At 37.5% G+C, this 24,905-nt stretch overlaps 1 protein-coding gene across 1 annotated transcript in view; it reads left to right on the plus strand.

The window, feature by feature from the left end:
* Window positions 1-1,681: 1,681 nt before the first annotated feature.
* TTC29 (tetratricopeptide repeat domain 29) overlaps window positions 1,682-24,905 on the plus strand; it is a 113,563-nt gene continuing 90,339 nt past the window's right edge. Inside the window, exons 1-4 of the mRNA XM_066548953.1 lie at window positions 1,682-1,774; window positions 4,920-5,016; window positions 7,332-7,415; window positions 20,740-20,963. Coding sequence (XP_066405050.1) covers window positions 1,765-1,774; window positions 4,920-5,016; window positions 7,332-7,415; window positions 20,740-20,963 — 415 coding nt within the window. The 5' untranslated portion in view covers window positions 1,682-1,764. The remainder of the gene's footprint in view (window positions 1,775-4,919; window positions 5,017-7,331; window positions 7,416-20,739; window positions 20,964-24,905) is intronic.

Consider the following 24,905-nt stretch of genomic DNA (forward strand, 5'->3'; position numbering starts at 1 on the left):
CATTATCAGTTATACCTAAGCTATGGCTAATTTTTAGTTCTGTGATCAATTCCTTTTCATCTGACAAGATGAGATCTAATATAAAATTCCTCTGTGTTGGATGCAACATTTTTTGAGTTAGGAAATTGACATTTTAAATATTTTGAAATTCCAAGTATGTTTTAACACTGGCAGCACGAGGCTTTCAGCATATGTCACTCAGCCTGAAATTCACTCAGTCCAGCAGTGCTTTCCCTATGTGTTGTAGGTGGGTAAGGCATAGGTCATGCTGTTCTCTAGTGTGATTTGATATCAGCTAAGTACCCTGTCAGCTTCTGACTTATCCACTAGAACATTGACCCATAAACATGCAAGATCCTTTGTTTTCGATTGCCATCAACTCAGAAACAGGTAATGACATTTTTTAAGTGCTTTCTGTCCACTTGATCCTTCCAAAATAGATTATAGCAATTGATTCTGACATTCCTGTTTTCCAAACAGTTGTAGCAATAAAAACTAGGTCAAATCTGTACTAAAAAAAATGATCTCCTGCCAGTGTCGAGTTTCCAACATGAAAAGAGAAGTCACCGAAAAATCTCTGCTCTTTATATTCTGTAACATCCCAATTGGGTTTCTCTTACAGTTTTCATTTGCATGTAGCAAAAGCTCATTGATTCCTTCTCAATATTTCCATTTCTGACCAGCCCCCAGACAGCCAAGCAGGCCAGCCCCTTAGAACAGCTCCTTTGTGACAGTACGCCTATCTTTAACATTAAATTTAAATTAAGCAGCAAACCCTCATCAACAGAAAGTGAGGACATTTTCCACAAACCAAATGCCTTCATGTTGTCACTTACTCAAGAGATTCAGTCTAATGTTTTTTTCTACTTGCTCTTTCCCTTACTCAGAAGTCCTGAAGGACTTCAGGAAGGTTCAGAGGTCCTGAAAGGATGGAGTGCAACAAAGATGATTCAGGGACTGGAGCATTGGTCTTATAAGTAAAGGCTGAGGGAGCTGAGCGTGTCCAGGCTTGAGATGACTGGAGGGGACCTCATGAAGGACTGTCAGTATCTGTAGGAGGGATGCCAAGAGGATGGACCAGGCTCTGCTGAGCAATAGGACAAGAGGCAACAGCAGAAACTGATACACAGGAAGTTCCACCTGAATATGAGGAAGAATTTCTTTACTGTGCAGTGACCACACACTGGAACTGATAGTCCAGAGAGATTGTGGCCTCCCTCCCTGAGATATTCATGGACCATCTAGGCACAGTCCAGTCCCATGTGCCCCTGGGACAACGCTGCTTAAGCAGGGAGGTTGGACCAGATGAATGACCCACTGTGTTCCCTTCCAACCCTAACCATTCTGTGATTCTGTGAAAGAAGAAAACCTGCTCGCTGCAGGTGACCCTTCAGCATCTGAGAGACTGCCCACACTTCCCTAGGTGTCCGTACGATCCTGGCTCTTTGCTTGCCAGCTTCAGGAACTCGCTCAGCTTTGAGAGACGCTCCCGTTTGAGGCAGCTGGTTCGGAGCCCACCTGAGCTCCTGGAAAGCGCACCAACACCTCAGGCCGTGCCGATTCTTCACAGCCCCTGCACTTTCCAGGGTCTAACCCGGCTTCAGCACCTCCCCGAGCCCGCTGGGAAGGGGTGGGACGGTCCGTGAGCGCTCCGGGAGCCCGGCCCTCAGCGCCGCCCGGCCCCGTCGCCATGGCGAGGCCGCGGCGTCGTCCCCTGAAGGGCCGGGCCGGGCCGGCGGAGAGAGCTCGTCCTGCGGCCGCGCCATGAGCCCAGGTGTGTCCGCCGGGGAGCTCCGGCCGATGGGGGTACATTTTATCGGTACCGGAGCCAAGGGCCGGGGTGTGTAGCGGGACAGGTGAAGGCACACGCTGAGGTGTCCCTGGGCGGTGGTTGGTGACAGCCACGCAGCGGCGGATGGCGGCTGAATTCCCAGCGCCGCAGGGACGGAGGGCATTGAGGATACGGGTCAGGCTGAGGCCGCGACCGCGTCCGGGTCACTTGGAACAAATAGCGTCTATCACGCTGGCTTTAGATTCCAAAAATGTATTGCTCGTTTTTTTTTTTTTATCAATTTACAATATTACTTTCAGTGTAGTAAAGCTGCGTGCCAGTAAGTCTGTCCTGTCACTTTCTGATGTCCCTTTATCTTACGAGCTGCCAATAGCAGCAGATATGCCCACAAAGGCAGCCGTGTGGTGTATCCATCCCTGCTTCCTCTCCTCCTTACCGGGGAGGGAAATCCTCAGCCTCCAGTTAATACCTCAGAAAATGTGTAGGAAGAGCAAAGGGGCAGCCAGCTGGTTTCCCAAAAGGTACTGGGAAAGGCACCACTGCTATCAGCTGGTGTTTTACCTTCGGCTTCAGTGCACCTTGGAGCAATTACATCCATGGGGAGATTCCCTCCATTGTGGGATTAAGTGAAGCACTTCTTTAGAAACAAACGGCACCACCTCGTGTTTTGCTGAATTCTGTGGGTGTTTGATGAAGTAAATGATTCGTGGCTCAGACTTTATCATAAAGGAGCAAGATGTAAAGTGGTCTTTAAATGACCAGCAATGAAATTTACAAGACTGAAAAAGCATGGGTTACAGAAGGATGTGGTGCCTTCTGTCATGTGTCTGTGGTTGTAATTTACCTGTAAGAATTAGTTACCTTGGAAATGAGAGAAATAAGAGAAATACACCTTCCATTTCACTCTGAAAGCAATCTCCCACATCTAAAATAAAAGTTGCTTCGTTATTATGAAGCAGCTTGGGGGGTTTTTTCCTCTCCCAAGCTTTGAGTTTCAAATAGGAGCCAGGGCAGTATTTTAGTCCTTGTGAGGCAGAAACATGCTAAGAAAATGTCTGCATGTGTGCCTCATGTGACGCCTGTGTGCTTGATAGCCTCTTTTCTGTGGGTTGGGAACATGGAGCATGTGAGCCAGCAAGGACTCGTTGTGTGCTCCAGCCAGGTGCTTTGTGGCAGTCCCCAAATGAGAGCTCCCTATCAATAGCTTTCCATTGCTGCAGTGGCTCTGTGGGGGTCTTCTTGCAGCTGCTTCTCCCGCTTTTCTGCCCCATAGCTGCAGTCAGCCCCTCTGGCTTGCCAAATTCCTCAGCCTCCACTAGGGCATGGTTGTGTTAATTTTCCCACCTAATACCTCACAACAAAGAAGCTTGTAGAAAGCTTTTCATCTTCTCCGGGCTTCAATATTGTTGTTTCAAAGTCCAATTACTATTTCTCACTGAATAGCATCTTCCTAAAAAGGGGTTTTCCTTTCTATATAGTTTTTGTATACAAACCTGTCATTCTCTGTGAGAAGTGTAATCTTTTATAGTTATGAATTACCCATATGTTTTTTGTTCTATTGATTTTTTTTTCTTTTCTAGGACACACTTCTGTTAAATTTTGCTGCCTCTAAATGCAGACCAGTTTATCTATAAATAATATCTATTTTCTTTCTGTAAAAAATGGTGTCATTAGTACAAGGCCCCAAAAGAATGACTTAGGAGAAATATGCTATCCTGTCATCCTTTCAAACTATAATTCTCCTTATTATTCAGTTCTCAGTAACACAATTTAAAAAAATACTTCAGTATAACCACAGCAAAATACTGCATCAATGAAATGGCTTTTGATCCCAGAAAGGCTAATATATAAACTATCTGCTAATCTGATGCTGATCATTCAGTAACAAATTCATTCATATCTAATACCTATTTCCTAAAAAATAAATTCCCTTTCACTAAATGTAGCAAATAGTTAAATTCTCTTCCCCCTCTTATTATATTCTGTTTTTCCATCCCTATTAAAAGTTTATGCCTTCAGGCCTACCAGCAGGGCATGCAATACCTACATTAAACCAAATTTAAAAGTAAGGGTGCTCCTGCTGCTAACGTCCTCAGATCACAGACATGCAAAATGAAGGAAGTGGCAGCTGAAACTTTAATGGTAGGAAGTGTAGACTGAATACTTGGGGAAAAAACACAGTAGCTCTATATGACAAAAAAGTCCTATTAGCATTTATGTACTTCAAGATGACAAGCCAGACGATTCTAAATAACTGTGAGGCTTTTGGCTTTTGTTGTAAGTGAAGCCCTGTGTTGTAAGTATAGCATTACTTACATTTTCTTTTCCTTCAAAAGCTTGTTTCTAGTATGATTATGTAGGATTTTGAACATTAACACAATGCCTGTCGTTGCTTTGCACCCTTTGTATTCCATCATCTGTCCATGTTGTGTATTAACTTATTATCACTACTTGGACCTAGATAACTTGAGGAAGTAAATGAGATAGCTCAGGTGAATCCCATGTAGGTATTGGTTCCTGTAGGGGATCCAGTATGGGTAAATGAAGGTGGTATAGAATGTAATCTTATCCCTTAAAGAGTTGCAGCTGAACCAATTACTAAAGATCAGGAGCAGGCCTGATGTTAACAGGCCACACCTGTAGCCAATAAGAACAGTGTTATAAAAGAGTGGATTGGTGGGATCTGGAGTCAGATGGCTGCTGCAAGGACCAGGAAGAGTCAGTGCTTAGAGGAGCTGCCTATGAGAAACGTCAAGGAGGTACGAAACTCTGGCGATATGGAATCCTTGCACCATAATGATAATAGAACTCTTGACATATAAGACAATGCCTTTGCATAGAACTCTTGATATATAAGACAACAGGTTCCTGAATCAGCTGTCCCTATGGAAATCACAAGCACCTCAATGAAAGTGAGAAATCCATGGAAAGTTAAATGAACATTCCTTTGTGCTATGTCCTACTGAAGTAGTGCTGCAATTTGTGTGGAACTGGAGTTGGGTTTTAATGCACTGGAAAAAACAGAGAGTGGCCTGGGAAGCAGCACAAGAAGGAAAAGAAACCACATTGCTGTGAAGGGGTTGTTTCAAGTAATGTTGGTTTTGTTTGTTTGTTTTGTTTGTTTTAGTGCAAATGAAGGTGTTGCCTCAAGCAGTCCTCCAAAGCCCAGGGGAACATCCCAAGTTCATAGAGCAGCCTCTTTGCCCCCCATTAGAGTTTGCAAGGTAGGTACCACTTCTCTTTCAAAGCATCATTTTTGCTGTGAACAGCTTCAATCAGCTGTGCCACGGTGACAAATCGTGTTTACTCTTTTGCAATATTTAAAACTTCAGAAATCGTAGGCAAGGAAATACTCTCTTAGGAAAGTCCCACAATTAAAAGAAAAAAAAAGGGGTCCATTGGATTAAAATGGATTTCTTGTTAACAACTGAGTGATTTAAAATTAAATAGGAGCCAGCTTACAGCTGGAGCAGACTCTTTTTGTACACTTTATGAAGTACTGTGAGTCATTATGAAAACACAAGAGAAAAAAGAATAAAGTAGCTTGAAAAAGGCAAGTGACAACCTCTGGAAGAAAAGAAATGGTGTCTTATAGCAAATGCCATCCTCATTTCAATTCTGTAAAAAGAAACAATGTCCATTTCAAGTCACAGTCTCTTTTCTTTACATTGCTTAATTAATTAATTTTAATGTTTTTAATCCTCATTGCGTATAGGAAGCCATAATGATTTTCTTGAGTTCATGGAATTTCCTAGTGTATTTTTTCCTAAGTATCACCTGCCCATGTTTTCTGTGTTATTGCTACACTAGCATCATCCATAATAACAGCCTGGGTGAGATGAGTATTTGTTATTTATACATTTGTAGTTGCATCGGTCCAATACAGATTATTACAGAACTTCTGTTATACAGCAATTTGTTTGCAAATTTTTGCTTATTTTTTTTCCCTTGACTGTAGTTTTCTTTAAGTTTGAGGGTGTTACCAATCAGAAGTCAGAAATTCATACTTTGGGCAATAAGACAGGTGGCATTTTAAATTCTAAGGGCTTTCCCTCTGATTTTTTAAAATTTATGTATTAAGATACCTTTGTAAAGACAATGGAAAGGCATCAGGCTTTCCTTTGTTTCATTTTGAGATGCTTTTTAACTGCAGTGCTCTTTAATTGCAGTAAGCTGATAGGAATTTGCCTGCTGTAGTTCACTGTTTCTGTTTGGGGATTTTTACTTTCTCTCCCTTCTTCCAAAGAACTTCCTAAATTTTTATTATTCTGGTCTGAAAATTCTGATATTGAAAACCTTTTGGTGTTAATTATAAGTGAATTTTCATGGTAATATCAATAAGGTGTACATCAGCAGCAACTCCTGTGGACTGTGCAGCCTTGAAGCACAAGCCTCTGCTGGTGCCACTCTGGAACAAATTTAAAGGCACCATTTGTGAGAGAAGTTTTCACTGTTACGTTGTTTTAAATACAGATATGTCAAAATAGCTCTGCTTTGCTTAGCTATTTTGTTTTCATTTAAATGAACTTTGTGAAGTGTCTTCAGTATTCTCGGAGCAATAAGGAGTGTGATGCTTATAATAGCTAACATTATGAAAAGAGTTTACTCTCATCACTGTAATGAAAGACAGCACTGTAATACAGACAGAGAAAGAGCAAAGTAATGGATTTATGTGGAACACTAATGCTGAATTTCTTTTATCTTTGAGTGATTAACCAGACAATCTTTGTGCTCTTTCTCAGAAGGATAAAAATAAATTCACATTACTTTTATAAAGATAACATCCTCTACAGTTGGGATATCAGATTCTATTTATATAAACCTTATGGTCAGTAAGTGCATATTGCCCTTTCCAGGCATCTCGTGTGTATCAGAGTGGAGATGCAAAGATACGGTGGCTGAAGTGAAAGGTGAAATGATGCACAGTTCAAATTTTAAACCTACATCCATGCATCCTGAAATTTGCTCTTTATTTTGATGACCTTCAAATTATCCTCTCAGTGGAGCACCTTTTGCACTATGCTACTCAAACTGTGGAAAGCCAGGAGCAATATTAAAAGATTGCATTGCACCAAGGAAAACATTTTGAGTTGGATTTGGGAAATCTTTTCTTGATTTGCCTTTGTTTTTAATTTTGAAGAAGCTAAATATGAAATAGATTGTACCACTCTGGTCTGTACTGATAATACAAAAATGTAACAGTTCTGATTTAGGAAACAGTTTAAATATAAATAGCTTAATCAATTATTACTGATTTAGCTAATACACAATTTCTTTTAGTTTAGACAGAAATATCAGATAACCAGATCCCCTGAAAGCTTATATCACCTCTGTTTTCTTTCAGAAATGAAGATTTGAACTAACTACAGACCAAAAAATTAAAAAGATATTTGTATGCACTTATAGAACGTCTGATATATTACTTTGTCAATATTTCAGTGTTTAGCTCTACTTGGTGATGATAATATATTATACATGGTGCAGAAGTCTATGCTAGCACCTTACAGTGTTTCTTTTAATTTTTTTCATTTAAATTTAGGATTCATTTGATCAAAGACAAAGATGCCATAGATGATTATTTGGCGAAGAATATCAAAGGGGTGTCAACACAAGAAGCTGCTGCGTAAGTTGGCTTTTTCAAGGCATTTTAACATCCATAAGTTTATTGTTTCCTTTGTTTCTAGTCATCATAGTAATTTAAATTTAAAGTTCCCTAGTCCCTACCCTTTTTAGTGGAACTTGGCATTTAAAAATTGAAGTTGATATTAAATAATGATGTTTCATTTCTCCTGATGTTAAATATATCAAAGCATTTATCTCCTTGGTTTTACTAATTTGTATATTTACCAATTAGATCAGATTTGTAACATTTTTGTTAAGATTGTGTCAGTAATTATATTGTGCTGCCTTTTTTTTTTCTTGTCCCTTTTTTTTCCTGAGCCTTTGTGAAATATCTCCTTTGGGGTGGGAGCTGAGTGTACTGACATACGCATTCTTGTAATTTTGAATTACTATTTAGCCAAGCCCAAGTGCTGACTTCTGTGGTGAAGCATTTAATGCCCCATTAGTTATTTAAAAACCCAGTGAATGAAAGAAATCTAGATAACTTTTGATTTCTTACAGCTGAGGTATTTACATTCAGAAGTTACAAGAGACTATGACTGACTTATTCTTCTGGAGTATTTTAACAGATCTGGGGTTCAGCACCATCAAAATTAATGAAAGAATTCTAACAAACTGGATTGCTGGTTGCTTAAGTGAGCTGATTTATTTATTTCAATATTTAAATAATAAAAGGATGCATATACAAGGGCTCTAGGCACCTTAACAATGAATATTGCAAGATCACCCTTGCAGCATAAAAACATTCTATCAGTCAGGCAGGAATTCCACCAGCTAGTTTCTTGCAAAATATGCTTCTTTTCTCCTTCCTAGCCTAAGAATGTGCCTGCAAAGCTTCCCTAAAAACTTCCACGTTGAAATCTAGGAAATTACTGCAAGTATCAGAGCTCAGGGAGCAAACACAGAAGTGAGCACCTTCCCTTACTGTTCCCCTGGTTCCACACCAGCTGTGGAACTGGCTGCTCTGCTCATTACACTCCAACAATTGTCACAGGCTGAGGTGACTTCCCAGGGAGCTGTTTCAGCTCTCAGTCCCAGTGGATTTCCACCCCATGCCAGGATCACAAGTCTTCTCCCTAAGGTGATTACACAGGAAGTCACTCCTATTTTAGGAAGGGCTTGAAGCTTCAAAGTGCATTTTACAAACAAAAAAAAAAGGCAAAAAATCCTCCTAAGTGATGTTTTTATATCCAAACCCTGAGTCTGAACATTGTGGCAAAGGAAGCCAGTGAGGACATCCACAATGAAGTAAGAATTTTATCATCTGTTCTGCAATACCTACACAGAGTGGAGTTCCCTTACAGTTTTGTAAGAGGCTGTTTTTCCAAAGTTACCAACGCCTCTTGGTAGATTAAACTGAAATATCATATGTATTCTGGTGTATTTTTGTGGAGATTTTTTAAGTACCTACCTTAAAAGGTTGCATTCATGTTCTGTGCATTTAATTCTCTTAGAATTTTAGCTTTTGATAATAAATCAGCAGTTACAAAATTTCTCTCTCTATGTATAATTTACTAATGCTCTTCCATAACCTTGATAAAATCACTTGAGAGCGAACAAAAGGTAGCAAACTAACTACACAGTTACATTAGTATTATGTTAATCTAGTTAGAAAAAACTAAATGCATCAAATGTAATCTAAAACAAATTTATAAAGTAAGGCAATGCCATGTGTATAAATGGTCTTACTGAAATCTGTGTAATGCTTGGTATGTCTCAGCAGGCAACGGTATTATTATTTTAAAAATATGAGAGATGGCTTGTAATATGCTGTGTAGTTTTTCAATATTGTTTCCATTCCAGAAGCAGATTATTATACTTCTTTATAAAAGGACTGAATTTCCTTCCTCTGACATATAAATATCTGTACTTTTGTTTAATATTGAGGTTAACTTTATATGCCAGTGATTATTGCACCAAGACAAATTCTTGTAGCCACAATTCTGCTTAATATTAAACACCATTTTTTTAAGTGTACATTGGGCAAACAACAAATTTATTATCTTCTAAATAAAGGAGTATATAGGTAGTATCACATTTATGGAAAAAAGCAATATTCTTTAAAATTTTCCCCTAAAATCCTATCCTTCACAATATTCCTTAAAACTGAGATGAACTATTGAAGGAAAAAGGTTGCAGTTATTCTTGTATTGTAAAATATATCCTGTGTTCCAAACTTCAGCAAAAGAGAAGAATTTCATTCAGCGTCTTCATGACATAATCTCTTTTTTTCCTGTGGAAAAATGAGATGTTTTTAATTCTTTTTCTTGGTAATAATTTTTTGTCCCCGGTTGATATGATAGTCGAGGGAGGAAAAATAGTGTTTAAGAAAGATAGTACTTTAATTATATTAAAACAGGACATTGCTTTGTTTTTTCATTGATTTTGTTTTGCTTCCTTCTCAAAGACTTAAACTTGAAATAAGGAGTAAATGTGGTGCAAGGATCTGGAAATGGAAAAAAAAGTAAAAGTTTATTAGTGCAACATGCGAGTGCTTTCTTGCCACAGAAGAGGTTTTTGTATGCAGAGGTTGGCTGACTCCTGTGGCCTTCAGCGTGCTTTCCTTGATATCTTCTGTTCTTAGTCCTGACTCACCTAGTCATTAACAGCTCAAAATCAAATTGCAGTAAAAATTAAAAATAGTTCATATGACTGAACTAAGAGTCAAGAAGTTCATGATGGAACTGTGAAGCATTTTTCATCAAGATTTCAGGATTGAATCTTCGGATTAGTTTAGAGCCTAAAATGGGCCAGAATTTGATATTGTCATTCTTGTTTCCTGACCTTTTTGTCAGGGCCAGAAAGATCAAGTAACAGTTCTCTCCTCTTCATACAAATTAAGATTGTTGAAAGAGGAGCACGTCATCAAAAAAGAGTTGAAGACTAGAAAGAGAAACTTTGAAATGTATTTGATTAGAGGAGCAGCTTTGCTTAGCTGTAACTAAAAAAATAATTACTTCAGTGATGTTACTACATGTATTTTAAATACATTTGAGTTGGATGATGGAGTTCTACGGTCCTCAAGGCTTTGGTGGTCAAAAGAAATCCAAATTGTTATACAGAGATGGTGAAGGCTTACCTAGCTATGCAGAAAATTTGTATTTGTGTTTTCTGTCTCATGAGTGGTGGATCAGTGTGTTATGGAAAGGTGGCTTGATAAATCTGTGTCAGTAAAGACAGGCTGTGAGATGAATTTTTTCAGGCGGGAGACAACATTCTTTTATACACATTCTGTCAGATGTTTTTGAGATACAGTGGGCTGCTCTGCTTAGAATTCTCCAATGGCTGGCCCACTTTAGGATTAGCTGAAACAGAAAAAGGCAAAGGCTTTAATTCTCAGGTGTTCTGTGTCCTCCAGAGCAGTTATTTGCCATCTCTGCCAATACTAGGAAGGTGGATCGTTAAACTATTTTTCAGATTGTTGGCTGCAAAATGAAACTTAAAATTTCTGCTCTAGCAGTGAGGAGTGATGAATATAGTGAAGCATAGCTTCTGCAAACTCCCTGCAAAAAGAGCAGAGGGACTTTCACCCAAGCTTGACTGATCCAAATTAATAACCCCAGCCTTGTGATTAGTTGAGCCCCATCTTTCAGGATCCAGACAAGTGCTTTAGAATAAGGTGAATTAGACTTTCGAAGCACCTGTTTCTCTCTGTTGCTTATGGAGAGATCATACATAGGGTGATGAGCTCAGACATAGATACATCATTTACCACTCAATCCCATGCTGCAGAACTATGGAATTTTGAAAGCTGTAAAAAGGATGAGGTAGAGGTCTTAGAGATTGATTCCTGAGGCAACATTTTTACAGGAAGCTGTCAACTGCAGAACAGAAGTGACCTGGCATCCATTTTAAAACTTCTGTTGGTGGCGTCTGAAACAAAATTATTTTTCCATTCTTCAGTCAGAGACAAATTATTTACTACTCTCCCCAAGTTTCTGCTCTTTTCAGTGTCAGCATCAGCTAAGTAGAGTTAAACAAAAAAGATGTGGGAAAATTTGTGAGGGATTAAGTGTTAGAGGAGTTTGTGGAAATAAATTATTTCTTTCCTACATCCATATGTCTTCTACCAGTGCTTTCTGAATACTCAGCCCTATCTGTCCTCCAGGACTAAAGAGGGAGAAACTTCCTCACCTGACTAGAGGCCAGGATGATCTGGAGAGTTCACTGAGGGAGAAAAATGGGATTTGTGGGCTGATGGAGAGGAGACCTACTATGAAGGTTTCTTCTGTATTTTCATCATAGCCATGATGGACTAGTAAGCCTTAGTTTTAGACTGGGATTTTTCTGACCTTGTCCTTTGTTTGTAATTTATTTCAATCGTGAGAGTTGTTTCAGCACTCAGTTTTTGATTTATTTGCTTCTTTATCTGTCTGTATTCTATGCATTGAAGGAGCAGTGCTTTAAGGAAGCTGAACAGAAATAGCTGATTGGGGATTTGATTAACCCATACTTCTAGTAGCTGTCACCTCTACCACATAAATTAATACGGTGACTTCTTAGGTTATTCAAAAAATAGATAGGGCCCTTTTTTCATTGACATCATATTGCCGTGTTGTCTTTTTCACTACCTGAAATTTTTACTGGGGCTTCCCAATTTGAAGGGGCTTGGTCTAGGCACAGGGGTTTTATGTTGTAGGGTAGTTTGACCATTTCTCTGTTAGTAAATGAGGCTCTTGAGGAATAGAAGAGAAGCACTACCAGAAAAACGGTGAGGAAAATTTCTTGTTGGTATGGGATTTAGGCAAGGAAGCACAAGGTGCATCTGCAATTACTAGCAAGCTTGTAAAAGGCAATTTGGGATGCAGACAAATGATGTGTAGGAGCAGATTCTGCTTTTCCCTTGTATTTCAGTCCTTGATTGGACAGTATTTGGTTCCAGTCCTGCACTGCTGTGAGCTGCTTCCATTTATTCTGTGTACAGCGCTGTGGAGACAGAGGGAAGGAGGCAAGCTCAAGGAGATAGCAGCAAACAGAGAAAGTAAACTTCTTTCCCTTTTGTGTTCAGTCCTAGCAAGACTTTGCTGTTCTTCCTGATGTCAGTCTTTGGACAGGACCTGTAAGCACCTTATGGCCCTCTGTTCACATTACTCTGGTTGAAAAACTGGTGGAATGCTGTGTAAACTCATTTACATTTTATGAGGGTATTTCTTCACTTTTAGATACTAAAAACTGTGGAAGAGGGTAAATCAGAACCAAAGAAGTTTATCCTTTCATGGTAAAAGAAATTTTAAATTAAGGCACTCTGTCCCAAACTCCCTGCTGGTTGTGGAAAGGGAGATGGCACAAGTCACTTAGTGAGCTAGATGATAAATTTTAAATTTCTTTCACAATATTATTTAAATATGTATTTTTTTCAGTCTGAATAATTCCTAACAATCTCGCCATGACCAGGATTCAATGTTTATTAAACAACTTTCAAAAAGAGATTTTAGAACTTAGAGGCACACATTCTTTTTGGTCAAATGAATGATCTCTGTGAATTTTGGGCCCGATAAGCATATTATTTAGTGTAATTAGGCAGTGATCTGAGGAACAGAGCTGTGTAGGAAGTGAATGGTTTCCCTTTCCTTAAGAAACTTCTCTGTGCATTTGTGTAATGTGGAAGATTTTTCTTGAAAAGGTTAAAAAAAGTTCTAATCAACTTCTGTACATTATGTAGAACTTCATTTTCTAAACTCTGCAAAAGAAAGTTTCATATTTAATGGGAAATCATGAATTATTCCATTTATTATCTACTTCCTCCTTTCAAAGACATGATCTGGATAAAAGGCGGGGTGAATAATTTCAAAAAATACAATACATTTTTAATGGGAAGGTGCAAACTACAGATTCTCATGACTATTAGCAAGTATAGAGGAAACAGAATTTTACTTGCAAAAACTCATCAAACTCTTGCAAAGATAAAATACATGACATACTTTAATAAAGAAGAACACAGTGAGCTGAAGTTTTTCTTTTTTTATGTAACTTGTTGTTTTTACTAAGTTTGGTCTTATGGTTTTTTAGTGCTTTCATTTCTCAGGAGTTCAACAATATTTACTACTGAAGATAATGTACAAGCAGTACACAACTGATTTCTATTTTTAAAACACTCCCTAAAGGTGAAGCATCTCTAACACACAAAAAGAGGCTGAGATGAGGAAAGATTGTCTAATCTGCCTTGGTACGGTCATGACTTTCTAATAATTTTTACAGTGAATCCTGCACTGTGCAAATTCCTCGCCTTTCCTTTCTTATCAATCCCTTTGTGGTCTATTTGTCCTTATCCTACTGAGTAAATTCAGCTGGGGACTTGAATAAGAGATCTCCTAAACAAAAGCAAAAGTACTGTGTGAATTGTTCATGTCAATACTGCAAAAAATGCAGGGCCTTCTATAGGGTTTTATGAAATTTTGTGACAGCAGCTTGAGAGGATACAGAAAGTAAATAATTATGTTTATCTGTCCTGCACACTGTAAAATAAACATGCAGAGAAATTTAGTGACTGCTTTGATATCATGCAAGTCAAATGGAAAGGATTCCAAACTCACATGTTTCTAGCTCTCAGACCATCAGGTCAGCTCTGAAATAAAAGAGGGAAGTTGAGAAATACTTCATTTTGATAAATAGTAGTCCATAAAATATGGTTGGAATTACTTTTGGTTAAGGAACGTTATTAATTTGGAAAGAAAAGTGGAAAGATTAATGAAGATAAAGGTTTTTTTCTGATTGTTCTGGAAATAATCACAGGTGTGTTTACTTATGTAAGATGAACATTTTTCTAAGGGTCAAATTTTTATCTTTAGTTTTAGTGTTTTCTTTGCATTTATGTTTAGGGACAGAATGTTTCAAAAGTTCATTCCTAAATTTATATTTCCATTTTCTGGGTTAATGAGGATTCTTAATTATTACAGTGCTTACATTAATTTTAAAACACTTTTTATGTGTCATCCTTTGATGTTTATAATAGATTAATTTTTCATTTTATGTAGCTTTGAACAAAAGGAAGTGAGTTCAATATATGTGTTCTTTGCGGGATCCTACTGACAGGGTGTGCATCTCCCTTTGATTGCATGATTTAGGTTAAAGTATAGTTTGACAACAATCCAGTGACTGAGGCAGCAGATGGAAAACACTGCATTGCTAAAGCTAAAAGTTGTTGTACATAAAAAAAAAAAATATATATATATAGTATAAAGTACCTACACCTCTTTTTTTAATATATGCTTTATTTTCATCTTTCTGTTATAGTTCTGGATACATAGCTCCATAAAGTTTTTCTTTTTAAAAAAATCTGTATTGTTACAAGTCAATTCCAAGTGCTGTTTTTCCCTCCCATGATGTGTACAAATCACTGTGCAATATTTTTTATTTATAATTAGAATAGGGAATCCTTTTTATAACATTTTGGGGGTTTGTGGATTTTATTATTTTTTGTAATACGATATTAGCTATTTCAGCTTTGTAATTTGGAATTAAAAAGCAGGCACCCATGCCAATGTAATTTAACACTCAGCCTTAGTAGTAAAATATTCTGAAGTGTAAGCTGTCTATTACTGCTTAATGGCATTTACTGTACTGTCATATCTTTTTTTAATGAGATTACTATAGTCTACAATTTAACATATTTCCATGCAGTAAATATTTCATTAAAAGAAGAGTATTTAAACGGACAGTCTTTAAAGCAGGATTAAAGAGGCTGTGCCCTGATGCAGTTAAATAGCTTTGTACCTGTAGCAGTATGTGGTACTGAAATGTGCTGTGCCTGGACCATACAAGGGCTTCCTTACCAAAATACTTGTGTGGATAAATTCTCCCAGAGAACTGGGATAGCACAGGGCTTGGATGTATTTTTGAGTTAGCTGTGTGCTCACCTTTGGTGGGTTGCAGCCCAGGGATGTGGCAGTGTGAGTACAGGGGCTGATACCATTGGAACCTGGGTGCTAAAGGCACTTCACCTTCCATATTTGCCAATTGTTTGCATGAGTCCTTTCTGTGTTCAACAATTCCCTGCACAAAATTTAGCTCATTTTGGGCATGGGTCACCAACAGTGTGACAAAGCTGTTCTTGGTTTTTTTGGCTGTCCAGCTATAATTAAATAATAATTCCTCTTTCAATTCCTAGGTAGAGCAGCCTGAATGTATAAATTCCTACAGCATATTTGGCTTTTTTTTTTTGTATTTTATGTACTATATTTGTTTTTACTTAATGCATATATTTTTCAAATTTTAGGGAGTAAACTTTGATATTCCCATGTTTATTATGTGGTTTTTTTGCATATAGGTTAAGCAAAAAGTAGCTAAGTATTCACATAAGTAGCTAAGTATTCACATACTTTATGTAATTTTAATTTTCTTCTAGATTTATAGACAGGAAATGGGGGGGAATTAAAATAAATTTGTTTAAATAAACATAAGCAAAAATATCTTTATTATTTTTTCATAATTTTGTGATGCTTATCTAAGGCATTTGTATTAGTCATTGACTTGCCAACTGCAGAAGGAAATCCCAAGTGGATGAAACCTATTTGAATACAGTTTTTAAACATTATAATAATTGTTAGAGTAATTATTTTACACTGGAAGTACACTTTAATATTTTATATACTATCGTTGCTTAATCCATGCCATTTTGTTCTTTACAAAATGGGATTGCTACAGTAGAATACAACAACTTGTATTGTAATCAGCAGCTGGAATTTACTGGAAATACTAATTAAGCCCTACAAAATCAAAATATATGAAACCTAATATTAAATATATATAGCTATAAATACATAAATCTACCATCTGAAAGTAGTAGTCTTCTGGACTTATTTTGCATGTCTGTAATTGACTTCATCAGACAGGAGGCATAGAGAATTAAGCTCCTGATAAATGATTCTGTTGTGCTATGCTGGCTGTTTTGATTATTTCTAACACCGGTTCCTGCCTCTTGGCCTCTTAATTTCCTTTTTCTGTCCTCTCTTTCAGTTTAAAGGGTAGAATGCAAATAGCCTTATTGTGGAGGATTTTGAGTTGGAGGGAATGTTGTGAGGTGCTGTATTCATCTCCCATCATTGCTTAAGGGTCTTGTAAAAGTGCAATACCATAATATAGGAAAGTCCTTGAGACTGGAACAACAGTGTAATTTCATTAATCTCACTGAACATTGCTATTTATTATTCTTCCACTGGTAAAGACAGATTAGAATCAGGTTTCCGTGATTTCTCAGCATGACTCAAGATTGTTTTGTAATAGCAAAATGATAATGCAAAAAGAAATCCATATAAGAAAATTACTGAAGTAGCTGTATAGTTTAGGAAAAATTCAAATGTCTGTAGCAATATCTGAGTTAAATTAAGCACAGTGTTACAGCAGTGTCTTTTCAAGCTCACAGATCCACATTCAATAAGTAGCTCCTTCCACCCGTGTGATATTACGTGACACAAAACTGTCACCTGTACCACTAAGGTGCCACTAAAATGGCAACTTTAATTTTTGGTTATTTATTTGGTGCTGAAAACTCTTATGGCACACAACCCCCATCATGACACAGAGACTCTCAGGAGCTCACAGAATTTTTCAGCACTTTTTGATGCAACACTGCATCACAGTAACTGCTGGTGTAGGATCAGATCCACCTGGAGCTCACTGCCCTGCCTGTGTAAATAAACATTTGGCAACAGCACGGGGTAGCAGCAATGACAGAAATGAGTGCCCAGGCAGAGGATTGGGGGATTCTCAGAATCAGCTGGCTCTGTGGTAAGTGTTGTGATTCTCATCTGTTGAGTTTCAGGGATGAGAAAAGCAAGCTAATTCAGCCTTTAAATTAAAAGCTGATTAGTTGATATCTTTGTTTTAACCATAAATACATAGAGATGCTCCAAATTTCATTTAAAAATAGTTAGCTTTTTAAAAAAATCCATCTGAAACCTTTTCCTCTGGCATGACCTCATGATCACCCTAGGGGAGGGAGGACTTGGGGTTCGCAGTCACATCACATTCAGTTTCAAAACGAGAGCCGGCTGACCTTACAGAGCTGCCTGCTCACTCTGGTCCGACACATTCCGTGGCTCGCAGCGGCCGTGCCAGCCGTGGTGGCCCCTCGCCCTGTGCCCTGTGCCGGGGCACGGCCGGGCCCTTAGTTCCGCGCCGGGATCCGCGCATCCTGCCTGCACTTTCCCATGTCTCCAGTAGATGCCCCCAGAGACCATTAAACCCCGAGAACGGCTCCGCTCCGAGCACCGCAAAGGGCAGGCAGTCTTCTCTCATTTCGCTCCTGGAGGTAACTTAATTGTTCAAAGGAAGCCTCAAGTCGGCGCGGATGAATGCAGAAAAGCAAACTCGCTTGTTTAACAATAAATCATAATTTATTAGGTAGCAAGGTTCGAAAGTGTTTAGTGTAAGGTTGCTTATCAATGTAGAAACATACTATACTAATGCTAACAGTGGGATTTTATAAAATAAATCACAGAATCACAGAATATCCTGAGTTGGAAGGAATCTTAGGTATGATGTTTTGATATTGATATTAGAAATCAAGTAATCTTTAGTTATCTAAAACATGATTTTTTTCTGCTTAAACTCGGATTTTACATGCTGCATGACATCATAAAAAGCAGGGTGGAAAGTGTTTTGAGGACTGAGGACTTATAGTTTATCTCAAGGTATCACAAAAAGTTTGCTGCTCCCATCTACACCATGCCCCTGTTCAAAAGGAGTGTTTGATGGGGGGAAAAGAGGACCCTGGAATTTTCATCTGGAAACACTGATAACTGTGATTATTTTAGATTTCATTGCAGTGTCAGGCTCTTTTAGGTGGTACAAATACCATTTATCCTCATAGTACCATTAATCTCTTGCCCAATTTCACTGTTTGTGTGTGATCAGTCACTTGTAGCTTATATATTACAGAAACTTAATGAATAGTATTATTATATAGTATTACAATAGTATTGTAATTATATAATAAATAATACAATAGTATTATTATTGTGGGCTTTGTGCATAGCTGACATGACTTTCATTTTTATGGCACTAAATTTGGAGGGTTTTACATTAGATAGCTTCATTGCTTGCGTGCTAAAATCAGTCCTCTTTGCCTCAGAAAAAAATGTGCTCTGCACAGTAGGATTATCTCAGCATTATTTCAATTTCTCCATTAATTGGGATGGGATTTATTTAAACACGCTTGACACTGGTTTTTAAAAATTACATGTTTTACTATATGCTTTGCTTTCCTGTACTGGTTTGCTAATAATGCTTTCTTGTGTGGAAAATGTGCTTTGAATTCAAGTAAAATACATCAGTCTACAGAAATAGAATAACATGGACACAGTTTTTCTATTTGTGTGAATACTGGTTCTGTGCCCAGTGAGTGTTAAAAGTTACCTGAATGACTTGGGGTAGAGACTGCTGAGATCTTTTAGCACTACTTCCTTGTTATTTCCAATACATCTTCTGATCTAATGCATGTATGCACACAAACATATATAGATCCCATTGTATAAATAAACAGGCATGTGTGTGCCTGCTGTGCAGATAGTTATTCCACTTCTCTGAGTTAGATTACTGTAGGATTCAGTCCGAGGCCTTTGGAAGTTGGTAGCAATTTTTTACCTATGCTCTTTAGTGCTTTTTTTTATTGATTACATAGAATTTTTAAACAGTAAAGAAAAAGGTATTCCATATAAAAAATAGAGAATATGTTGCATGGTATTAGCATAGTATCTTTACAGTATTTTGAAACTATATACTGTACATTTGGTATATGTCAAATATAGCATATTCTAGCAAATGAAAACTTAAATGCTTAAATGTATTTTTCATATACTTGTATACGATAAATGTTGCAGATTTTTATGGTACAGAATAGTTATATCTTTTCCCTTATCTGTGAGAGAAATGCATGATTTTCAGTCTGAAAAACCATCCATTTATATATTAAACACAAATTCAGTACTGTCTGGTCTAAATTGTATCAGGATTCTTTAATATTTTTATGCTCAGTTCTGCAAGTGAAATGTGAAAAGTACATGTGAAGGATTAATGTGCATCTGTGTAGTAAGAGATTTTATTTTAATTATATCAAATATAAAATAATGCAGATTATTTGCTTCCTACATCTTACATTGCTATCTATTTTATTTACATCTAGCTAAGAAGTTTTCACATCACTTCCATCTTATCAACATTGTTAGATAATTGCAGTAGCTGTTTTTAAGATCAAGGTATTAGTCTCATTGGGCTATTATTATTACACCTGAATTTATTACATACACTATAAATCTCATTTTTCAGAATTTCATATTTATTTTAAAGCTGAGATATTTTGAATTTGAATGGTTTTTAATCTAAAAGGACAGTCTTGAAAACAGGTTGGTAACTTCATGGAAGATGCAAGATAAAAGTAACACATCTGTGTTCTTGCCATTTTACTGAGGTAAAGGTTGGTTTTCCCAGACTGGACAATCATCCCTGCAAGCCTTTACATATGTACCTTGTGTTGCAGTCCCATTGGACTCATAGATTTTTCCAGAATAGGAGAAAATATGATTGTTTCATATAAAAGAACTGTTTTGATTATTTCCATAAATAATACCTCCAAAGGTGTATTATCAATTGAGAATATTTGATTCTACAACTTTTTGATGTAAGTATCTCATCAGAGTTTAAGAAGGCACTAAATTCAATAAAAATTCATCATAGCATCACATATTTGTAAAATTTGGGAGAAATTATCAAATTTTGCATCACTAAACCAGCTGAAGTTATATGCTAAATGGAAGGAAAATAATATCTAATTATTCTGGCATGTCATATGTTTCTGGCGGAGCATTTGTTTGACTTTTTTAACCCAAGCCATCCTGTCCTACAGCAAAACTATTTTATATATATATATACATATAAACATATAGCAATATGTATATATAACATATAATAACGCTCCGTATAACAACATATATGGTGTTTTGACATGAGCCTCAGTTTTCCCTGTGCACTGTCTTAAAGCAAACTGAGGGGTCATTGTGTTTTCATGGACTAATGTAAACATGGGGGGGTTCCCATCAGTCAGCCTTTTCTACCAAATATCAGCTAAGAATAGAAGTGTATTTTTTACTGTGTTTTCAATGGATATATTGGTATTTATTGATTATTGCCATGTTTGCTTCCCTAGGGTATGGTATTTGCAAGCAGATTTTAGTAGATCTCTTTTTGAGCGGGGGAAATAATACCCACTCCCTGCTGCTGAACTGCAGAGGTCTCTTCCTGAAAGCTGTTGTAGTTATCTGCACTTATTTGCTAAGGTGGAGAACAGAATTCAAGTTTAAAGGCTTAAAATCTCCCTTTCTTATTCCCAGTTACAGGAATTCATACAAGAAGAACATCTGCATAGACATGCTGCGCCGGGGTTATCACAAGTCCTTCTCTGAGCTCCTCACTCTGATCCAGAAGTGGAATGCCTTCAGGGAGGCTGCAGGGCCTGGGTCAGCCATATGGCATGAGAAGTCCCTGGAGGAGCAGCCTGATAAGCTGGATCAGCTTTCCCACTTCCTGACCGGGGCTGAGGCAGCCCGGCGAGCAGGTAAATGGGGGGATTGTGGGTAGCGGAGCAGCGGGAGCCGCAGCCGCCAGTGCCTGGGGGAAGATTCCAAATTGTTTCATGTATGAATTTGAAACGCTACTGCATCTTAGCACATTGCAGCCTTAGTCAACTGAGCTGTATTTATAGAATAAATGATTAGGAGCTGCAGATATCAGGAGAGGTCTTGTGAAGGAAGGAAAAAAAGGAAAAAACATGTAGAGTGAATTTTGATAACATCAGAAATGTTTGATGTATTTATAGCTTTGATAACATCTCAATTATTTTCTCATAGTTTCATTATTTATTGTTTTTCTTCCTCTATTGATTTGAGAAGCTGGTTTTGTATTAGAAAAATTTAATAGGTGAAATGCTGTTTCACACAGTAATACTTTTATAAATCTATTTTTATTAAATACCCTGCTAACTGTGTTTGGATTTGTGACTGACTTAAAAAGGATTGTGAACATGTCAAATAAAATACAGCACACAGATGTAACATGCCACCTGTGAATTACTAGATATTAGTGAAGACATAACTCAAAATTACTGTATTTTCTTTATTGCCTACTATTTACTAAGCACTCATATTTATAATTTCCTTTTACTATAAATAGTAACATAACTTACTCCATCTTTCTCCATTGGAATAATTGCAGGGATGGAGGCAGACAAAACTCTAACTGCAATCTTGTTTCATAGCTGAGTTGATACCAGTATAGTTGTCTTGTTTCAAGTTGCATTTTGATCATTACAAATATGAAAACCTACAGTAAATCTTGTGAATTTGGAATCTAAGCTTTTTAACTGAAATTTAGAAACAGGCAACTTCATTTCAAAAAAAAGGAACAGCAAAATAAACCCTTTTGGCACTTCCAAAAAATGTTAATTTTAACTGTTTATTTGATGCTTGCCATGAAAGCCAAAAGTTGTGTTTCTTTATTTCACTGTAATTCTTGACAGGAAGCCCAGCCAACCATAATTGGAAGGAATCTTTAGCTTTGCCTGGAATATGACTAAAACCTGAATAGCCACCCGTGTATCTTGCAGAATATGAGAGAGAAGTTTGGGGCTTGGACTGGCCTGGCAGAAGCATTCTGCTAATATCTGATGGTCAAAAATATTGGACATTATCTTAACTGGCTTATCTTAATGGGCCTGCTCCCTGCAGCCACTTGAGGATAACAGTTTGCCTGCCTTCAGTGCATGATATTTTTCAGTGTTACAGGCTGATGTGTGACAACAGAGATGGCAAACATGAGAGACAAGGCATTCCCAAATGTGCAGTTCCTGCACTTCTCCTACTGAACCTGGCATTTCTTGTGTGCTGGGCTCTGTAAGTCTGTCACCTCTCCCAGAGACAAGGTACCACCACCAGCTGCCTAATTGCACCTTGCCTCTAGGAGAGTATCTCCCAACTTTGCCTGTTGATTAAAATGAAAGAAGAAAAAAATAATGAGGACTTAAGAGTTGGCAAGCGTTGTTATTGAATTGCTGGAGCAGGGCATAATTTGTTTTGGTTTTTTTCACCGGTTTCAATGCAAATCTTTGCACAAATGTCTCGTTTGTATAGAATGTGGTTTGAGTTTCCTGGCACATGAAGGAGTGGATGGTAATTCCTATTGCAGGTCTGAGAGCCAGCAGTGCTGTGAAGATTCACATGAATTGTGCAGCTCATCAAACACTAATTCAGTAGCTCTGCTAATCCGGTTACTCTCTGATTCTAATCAAATTGCTTGGGGCTCTGGCTTATGATCTCCTGACAACTCCAGTTGACACCATTTAAGAATCATTCAGCAGTTCACCTCAGCTAGAACTTACCATGATGTAGCAGCCACAACAGTGGCTGACCTGCATTTGCTCTTCAGCTGCCACAGTTCACACTTAAAAGGGTGAAGGTAATGTTTGGGTCAGCAAATGGTGAGAGTTTCATAGCATGGTTATGTTGCTAATATTAGGTTGGCTGAAATTTTACCTATCTGAGGTAACAATTATGCTGAAAAAGAGATAGCAGCTATAAATGATGACCATTAAAAATTCATTACTTGTAAGTATTTTTATTAATTAAAACTTCAGAAAATGTTGGGGTTTGAACTTGGAGTGGTATGTGGAAAGCAAAACACTTACTTTGTCAGTAAATAATTTTCTTATTTGTTATTTAATTTTTCTCATCTCTTATTTTTGGATAATAGGGTATTACTGTCCCAATTTTGAAGATAACTTCAAACTTCTAATTTTAGAGTTTTATGGTACTTACCATAGTGTACAGAACAAGCTATGTACACATTCAGTTTTCATATTTATTGGTGGAAAGTGTTAATATTGTAATGGTTTCCACAGTTTTTAGTTCTAGGACACTACAATTCTGGACATAAATAATTTGCTTGAACTGAATCAGAGCCATGCAGGCTAATATCAAAGAGCAATTACTTTCTTTACTGCTGTGTTTGAAAATAGTAGAATTTTGTTTACCAGCATTACACTGATTGCTTTTACATATACCAGTCAAGGTTCTCTCGGTTTTCATTTTTAATAGAATATTTTGCTTTCACTTCAAATTACACAGGAGTTGTCTTTTTTTTTTAATTGCCTATTACTAGTACTTTGCTGTGTGCAAAGAAAACAGCTTTTTCTGGCCAACTTAAACTCATTTTTGTTGCATTTGAATGTCTCCCAAGTATTTAAAAATAGAGAGGGAACTTTAATCCTTGAAGCTTTTCAGAAAAATGACTGATGGAGTTATTTTGCCCTGAGTTCAGCATTATTCTAAAGCAGTGGCAGAAATATTGCCAATGCTTGACTATATTTTTGTCTTGCCTTCTTTATACAAGCAAAGTAAATGTTTCTGACTTGAAAATTGAGGGAGTTTTAATTATTCTTTGATGTTCCTTTATACTGGACTAACCTCTTTTTTTACTAGTTCTGGTTTCAGGAGCTTAGGGAAAAAAAGGAGGTAGTTGAGCTGTTTAAATATGTATATAGTTGTATGTCTTTTTACAGAAGAATCAGGATAAATGCCAGAGTATGGGATCTGCACAGCTCAGCATTTGATGTATACAGTGATTTCTTGGCACATATATGGAAATACTGGGGGTTCCTTCAAAAGGAAGCTGTGTTTTGTATTTATCAATACTGATAGTACTCGATCAGTATAGAGTGAGCTGGTTTGCTTGTAGCCATTGAAAGGAGTGCAAAGCAAGTTCCAGCTCAAGAACAATTAAAGGAAGAGCTGTCCCAGCTGTTAACTCTGTTTTGCCAGAGCAGGAATGCAAAACCAGGGAAAGTGCCACAGTTCAGTGGCTGCAGCTTGTGCTGGGCACTCAGCACTGTAGTGGCAGATCACTGTGCCAAAGCCAGAGGGTGGAATCCTTGGCTATGAACACCCCTTCAGAAGGGCAAGACACTGCTTATTAGCTGATCACTGCAGCAGCTGCTGGAAACCAGAAGTTAAAACTTGGGAACTGCTGCCCTTCTGAGATTCCACCTGCTCCTGGTTCCTGACCCCATGCAACCTTTGTGCTATGCTGTGTGCTAAATGCTGAATCTGTGCATGTGCTGCAGGCTGCTGACCCTTGTTCTAGACAGTACCAGACACACAATTAGAAAGAAGTGACAACTTGGCTTTCTTTCCCTCACTTCAGTGTAGAGAAAAATTTTGACAGTATGAATTAACATTAGTTTTTGTTGTAAAAGATGTCTTTTCATAAAGTGTATGAAAGAAGCATGAGTATTTGATCTGCATGCACTGGAAAGATTTTGTCCAGTATACTCAAGGTCGAAAACAGAGTTTAGCATTTTACAGTAGAAAGCTTTTCTGTAAGGTTATGCCTTAGGCTTGGGCTAGAAACATTGCAGTAACCATACTGCCCATGCTATTTTCAAAAAAAAAAAAAAAAAAGGAAATAGGTTATGCCTTAAAAGAAGAAAGTATATCAAACCCTCTTT

The sequence above is a fragment of the Molothrus aeneus genome, chromosome 4, assembly GCF_037042795.1.
Source record: "Molothrus aeneus isolate 106 chromosome 4, BPBGC_Maene_1.0, whole genome shotgun sequence".
NCBI classification, from domain to species: Eukaryota; Metazoa; Chordata; class Aves; order Passeriformes; family Icteridae; genus Molothrus; species Molothrus aeneus.